The sequence below is a fragment of the Lucilia cuprina genome, chromosome 3 (genome assembly GCF_022045245.1).
Source record: "Lucilia cuprina isolate Lc7/37 chromosome 3, ASM2204524v1, whole genome shotgun sequence".
Taxonomy (NCBI): Eukaryota; Metazoa; Arthropoda; class Insecta; order Diptera; family Calliphoridae; genus Lucilia; species Lucilia cuprina.
In genome coordinates, this window is record NC_060951.1 from 66,874,815 (window position 1) to 66,881,589 (window position 6,775).

Below are 6,775 nucleotides of genomic sequence, written 5' to 3' on the forward strand. Positions count from 1 at the left end.
TTATCATGTTCATAAAGTATACAACTGAATTATTAACGAATCCTATTTATCATTTGTATCAAATCTTTTAGAGCACCGCAATTTGTAATCGCTACAACGAAACGGTAGTTGCTTGTAGTCTGGGTAATCCCATGCGAAGAGGTACAGCTGCTCAAGTTTCAATACGTTTTGATCCTAGCGGACTAGAACTGGATGAGCGACAATTAACTTTTAATATATTTGCTAATACAACTTCCAAATTAATTGGTGAACACAAACCAGAAGTGCAATTAGACGTTCATGTCGTAAAGAGAGCCCAGTTAACTTTACAGGGTTGGGCCAGACCAGAACAGAGTTTCTATAGCGGTGAAGTTAAGCTCGATAATTCTATGATGCAAATGGAAGATGTTGGTTCACAATTAATACATACGTATCAGGTGAGCTTTTGTGAAAACTTATCCAAATAAGAAAATTTACTAAGTATTACTCACATATCTATTTGTATCCATTAGATCTATAATGAAGGACCTTGGAAGGCTCCAAAAGTCCAATTGACAATATATTGGCCTTATCAGGTGTTCAGTGAAAAGGACAAACGGGATAAATGGCTCTTCTATTTGGAAGAAATGCCAGTTATTGAAAACGCGCGACAAGGAGAATGTTTTGTACCATCAGAATATATTAATCCACTAAAACTAACAACCAAATCGAAATCCAATCAGATTGTTGATGATCTTCTCTTAGGACCAGCACCCTTTATGATGAGACCAATGAATAAGTCCCACTTTGGGCACCGAAGTTTCATGGAAAAGTCCTCGTACAGCAAACAGATAAACACCGAAGAAACCTCATCTCTAAATCGTCTGAGAAGGGACACATTAACGAGAATTATACGACCAGAAAGATTTATGGATATAAGAGATAATAAAAACAAAAAAAGGGATATAGTCGAACTGGATTGTAACAAGGCCACAGCAAATTGTATTAAAATACAATGTGATGTTTACAATGTGCTACCAGGTGCTGAAATCTATGTGTATGTTAAAGCAAGACTCTGGAATTCAACATTGGTTTCCGAACACCCAAGGGCAGATGCTGTAAGAATTATATCCACAGCTCATGTACAAATTCCTCTTGAATTTAGAGTAGAACAGAAGCGAGCAGTGGAACCAATTCTTGTAAGTAAACACAATTTTATCTAACCACTAAATTTCTTCTACCTTTATTTAAGTATTTACAATTGAGTACAAATGTAAATTTTGATATATTTTGCAGGTGGAAACAAGGGCCTATCCAGAATTAATAGATCAACAGAGAGATACTTCACTTCCTTTGTGGATAATAATTCTTGCCATTATTGGAGGTCTGCTGGTCTTGGCCCTCTTCACTTATGCCATGTGGAAGTGTGGATTTTTCAAGAGAAGAAGACCTGATCCCACATTGAGTGGTAATTTGGAAAAGATGAATGAAGAAAAGCCTTTTTTAAATTCTAAAAATAACCAACGAGTTTTCTAACAACAAGGGACTGTTGGGTGGGACCTATTGCAACAACAAAAACACTCAACGCCTAAGCCACCCAAAAAATGCTTTGGCAAAACTACTACTACGACTATGACTGCTAGTGATAATATTGATTATGAAAATAATTTTAATCAAATCAACAACAATAACAACACCAATACTACTAATAATAACAACTATTACTACAATATTTGTGATACAAACATTGATGAGGCCTGCGTCATTGATTGGGGCACATTGCGCTAAATACATACAATTTAAAATATAGGAATCGAAGTAAATTATATACATACTTCATCTGCCAACGACTAATTAGAGGCATACAACAAATTTCATTAAAAGTTAATATTTTTATAGTTTTTGAAAAAGATATTGAACCGATTGCAAAACTTAGAACGAGGCGGCAACAACATAGTCCAAATTTTTTTATTCAAATCAGATGAATATTTAAAAAACTTAAATATGTATGTAAATAATTTAAGAAGTAAAAGAACACACAAATTCATTAATTCAGTGCCATTTTTACATAAAGGTTTATCTTCATAATTCAAATGTAATATTCTAGTTTAGTTTTTTTTTTGTAATTATAGTAGGATTAAACTTAAATAATTTAATGAAAAAACTTTGAACATACAAACATGTTGTAGAAATTATATTAAGTTCGAAGCACATACATACATATTGATTTATATTGACTGAACAGCGGCAGCTCGAAATTTTGAATAATACGAAATTTTTATCGATAAAAATATTTACTTATCTCCTATATTGTAATCTAAACTGCTTCACCAAAGCAATGTCTTAATGCTTCGATTTTTCCCGATTGTATTTCTGCATTTTAATTTAATTTTAACAAATTCAAGCTTTTAAAGTTGTAGATATTTTATAATTTATATACAATGTATTTTTTATGTAAAACAAATTACACTTTTACTGCCCCATAGGAATTTAAATAGATTTAAATAAACAAAAAATAAATATTTTTCGAATTGATATAAATAAGTTTAAAAGTTAGAAATATTTATATTGTTAAATTTTAAAAAAATACACAGTTGAGACCACATAATAATTACTGTCGATTCATTCAACGGATTTGAAATTATTCATTTTCATAGTTTATTATTTTCTCAAGGTTTTAAAAATTATTAATTTTAACTCGAAATTAAATATTATTTAAACACAAAAATTGCAAACCAATATCTATGTTGTATATTAAAATACAATAATACCCAAATTTGTATATATACCGTGTATGTATAAACTCTACTTCAGTTTGTTCCCTGTGAAAATGTAATGCAAGTATTACATACGGACATATTATTTATATGTGAAATATATAATTAAGTAAAAAGCATTATTTTATAAAACAAACACTAATATTAAATATTTTGAAAATAGCGTTGCGGTAGTTGTATATTGAACAAAAAAAAAAAAATAAATAAATAACAATCCAATATTAAGTTAACTAATTTAAATGTCTGCTTAATGTTTGTAAATATTACCTTTAAGTGAAATTCAAAGTGTCTTCTTATGAATTATAATTTATTTAGATTAACTAATTTACTTAATACAAAAAGCACCTTCCTTGTTGCTGTTTTAATCTACTTTTTTATCTAAATAAGTTATATGTAAATTATTATGTTGTTTCGTTTATTTAAGCACTGATTTAATTGTAATATAATAACAAAAATAGTATGTTTCACTTTTACTTGGTAAAAAAAAACATAAAAATAAATTTATTTAATAAACAAAAAACATATTATTTCTTTTTTTTATTAGGTATTGAAAATGGGCAATATCGGTCAACGTTTTTTCATAGCCCACATACAAATAGCTCCCGAAATACAGCTTTAACCGTCATAACTATTTTAAAAATGTGAATATAACAAAGAAATTCGACATAAATAAGACTTATATGAGTCAAATTTTCTCTTCCAAATTGTATGAGGATCGGTCCATAATGACTTACATTACTTAAAAAATCGAGTTTATCGCCGAAATTCGATATAAGTATTTTACGAGGAAAAAAATCCATTTATCCCTCTCAGAAAATGACTCTAACGCTCACTACTGGCTTGAAAGTACATTCGACATAAATAAGTTTTATATGAACACAAATCTGTCTACCGAGTTTTATAAGGATGTGTCCATAATTGACCCTACCCCTCATATACTAGAATACTAATTTAACGAACATTTATGTTCATAGGAGAGCATTCCATTTACGGAATACGGTTTGATTGTGGATATATAAGATTTGGCGTTTTTTGAATATAACACTCCTACTTGTTGTTATTACAGAAATTTCGAGGCATTCGCAGACCCGTATACCATAAAATATTGCAAATAATCACAAAAACAATATTGAACGTGTAGCATACCCAAGCTAGTCATAAATCTATTCAAATGTATTTTGGTAAAAACCTGCAAACTGTACTAAATTTATTTAAATAAAACAAAATATTTTTATCACAAATTTAATAATAACCTAGTTATTTCAAAAACGGATTTCAAATAATTTCTTTTAAAAACCCCATTTTAAAAAACGATTAACCGGGTTTTCAATTCAAAGTGGGTGAAATAATTATATTTTATTTAAAAAGAAAAGTATGTAACGGTCATTGCGAGTACGAATTAATCAATATTAATATTTTTTAGTTTATATATTATTTAGAATATTCCATAAGGTGCATTTTTAAATTAGAGCTAGGTAATATGCAAATATCGCAATTTTTAACAATTTATTTAACAATACCGTACAGTATCAATATATTTGATCTGTATCATCTTATTAAAATTTATCAATATTCTGACACTTCCATATTCGCACCAACAAAATTAAAAAGAAAATGTTGATCAAGATGTTGATCATCAAAATCTTATAGCCTCCCATTTTATTGAAAGTGCGTATTTTTTAAATATGATTGCTGGAAATATTAGGAGGATTAAATTTTCTGTATTTGTATTATTGTGGAATGACCCAAATGTATGTTGAAAAATTATAATAAACAATATATTTTGGAGAAGATGGAAAAAATTAAAATGTTGAATTTATTTTTCGTTTTGTTTGTAATTAAATTGAAGAAAATATTGTTTAATTTTATTAAAACTAAAAGAAAGTTGAAAAAGAACTGTATTTCTTTCAAGTTGCGTTATATGTCTTCTTACGAGTTTAATGTAGAATCCTCAATCTTTGATCTCTTGGTTATGCACAGAGTTTGAGAATGTTTTTATAAGCTTCCATAGATTTTTTACTTCATCCATTGAATTGCATACAGCATAGTTAGTAAAGACTTTCGGCATTTGAGGAACGTGGCTTTTTAAGTTTTTCCATGTTTTTAATAACAATATCGTGAAGAGATGAATACCGATTTCGTACTTCACAGACAACTAACCACAGGCTTAAATACTCCTTCTCGTCTAATTCAATGACAGCACGTCTGTAATCGTCAATATGGGGATATTTGGCCACTTTTGAAACTACCTTAGCTCTTGATAGGAAATAGCGGGATATTTGATCAAAAAACGCAGCCGCTTCAGATTCAACGGTTTGAATTTCAGCCAATGTGTCCTCCTGGATTGAAACGCCAAAATTATTGCCATCTTCAATTTTAGGAATCATAAATGAAATCCACATCTTAAGGAGATTAGCTAAAATAAAAAACACATGAAAAGGTAAGTAATTACGTTTTTTGTTTTACAATTTCATTTGAAAAAATTGAAATGTATCAGTGATATCTACCTAGGCCTTTAATAAAATTTGTCGTTTTTTATCGCTTATATATGTAAACAAAACCAAATATTTGTTGTGTTTGACAAATTTAAATTGAAAAAAAATTAAGAAGGAACATAATTTTTGTAAATTCTTTTTCTAAAAAGCTTTTTATGAATGAAAATTGCATCTAAATTATGAAATATCGTGTAATATATAATGGATATTAGACGGCACATGGTATCGAAAAACTTAAGACAGTAAATAAACACACTAAATAAACTTTTTTTTAATTTCACGTGAACTAACTACAATATATGTATGTGTATTATTTCATGCAATTGAAAAAAATGTTGCTGAAATGTTGTTAGAAGCATTTCACATGTTTTCCACAATACAGAGTACAAATTCAACAACATTTTTCAATAAAATTTTCATTGCAATTTTTTTATATGAAGTTTTTCAAAATGTTACGTGAAATTTTGAACAGAGTACTTAGCTTTACTCAATAATCTTTTGTTTTTAACTTATTTTAATACAGTGGAACCCATTCGTTTGTACGCAACAAAAGCCTTATAAAAAATTCAGTTTTTCCAACTATTAAATAATAAATCTTGGTTTTCAAACATTTGTTGACAGATTAATGTTTACAACTAATTCAAAAGAAAAAAATGTATAACTGCAAGGAGTATTTATATTCACTGTCTTAATATTATTCAAAAATAGAATTTACAATATTGTATATTATTCCTCAAGGTAATTACGCAAAAAATGATAAACATTCTTCTTAACAATATTAATCACCAAAAAGTCTTAAAATTATTATAATTTCTATAGAGAATTCAAGTATCTCAATTTTGGTTGAAGAATATATTTGCATATCTTTACATATTTGTTTTCAATCTATGTAAAATTAATTACTTTTCCATTGCACTAGTAAAGTCGTAGTCTCTTTTAAATGGAAATATTTTCCTGAATTGTAGATTATGTCCACAAAAAATTGTGTATATGTAATTATATACATATGTATATTTTATTACGACACAAACATATATGAGATATTTTCAACATGTTGCAGACGGCATATCAAAATAGAACCGCTATATCTAATGATTCAATAGACACTTGTGAAAATCATAAACGCAATAACAACCTTCGAACAAAGGGTATTCGTAGATTATCTTAAATAATTTTTAAAGACAAATTCAGTTACATTTTTCTACATATCTCAATGATAAAATCCCTTCCGATAGGGAGACTTTAGCAGTATATATTTTTTAATATAATAAAATACGACTACCATAACCCACAAAAAACGTTCATGTTTGCAGAAGGATTTACTTTTTACAACTAGATAAATATTTCTAATTAGAAACTTACAATCTTCCACCAATTTGCGTATAATTGGTTTAACGATTTTAATCATCTCGCATAATGGCGAATTGCAGGGAACACTACCGCTTGGCAAGTACATCACTTTAGTGCCGGAATTTAATGAATTGTCAGTGCGTGGCCTTTTGGCAGATGGTTCGTCAGCATCACCTCCGTCTCCGGCAGCTGCGG

The 6,775-nt window shown here is 28.7% G+C and overlaps 2 protein-coding genes across 2 annotated transcripts in view; one reads left to right on the forward strand and one right to left on the reverse strand.

Annotated features, from left to right (window-relative positions):
* The first annotated feature begins 75 nt into the window (after nt 1–75).
* LOC111678953 (integrin alpha-PS1) lies at nt 76–1,981 on the forward strand. The gene is made up of 3 exons (XM_046946226.1): nt 76–416; nt 492–1,157; nt 1,255–1,981. Exons 1-3 carry the CDS (start codon nt 132–134, stop codon nt 1,492–1,494), a joined length of 1,191 nt encoding a protein of 396 aa, XP_046802182.1. The 5' UTR covers nt 76–131; the 3' UTR covers nt 1,495–1,981.
* A 2,535-nt stretch (nt 1,982–4,516) lies between these two features.
* LOC111678923 (proteasome activator complex subunit 3) overlaps nt 4,517–6,775 on the reverse strand; it is a 5,620-nt gene continuing 3,361 nt past the window's right edge. The window contains exons 2-3 of the mRNA XM_046947154.1: nt 6,593–6,769; nt 4,517–5,151 (exon numbers count right to left, since the gene is read on the reverse strand). Coding sequence (XP_046803110.1) covers nt 4,784–5,151; nt 6,593–6,769 — 545 coding nt within the window. The 3' untranslated portion in view covers nt 4,517–4,783. The remainder of the gene's footprint in view (nt 5,152–6,592; nt 6,770–6,775) is intronic.

What these genes read in the sequence shown, in the direction of transcription:
- LOC111678953 (XM_046946226.1), top strand. Translation starts at nt 132, where the DNA reads ATGCGAAGAGGTACAGCTGCTCAAGTTTCAATACGTTTTGATCCTAGC. An exon ending in AATTAATACATACGTATCAG is followed by an intron (nt 417 to 491) that starts GTGAGCTTTTGT and finishes TGTATCCATTAG; the next exon opens with ATCTATAATGAAGGACCTTG. An exon ending in GAGCAGTGGAACCAATTCTT is followed by an intron (nt 1,158 to 1,254) that starts GTAAGTAAACAC and finishes TATATTTTGCAG; the next exon opens with GTGGAAACAAGGGCCTATCC.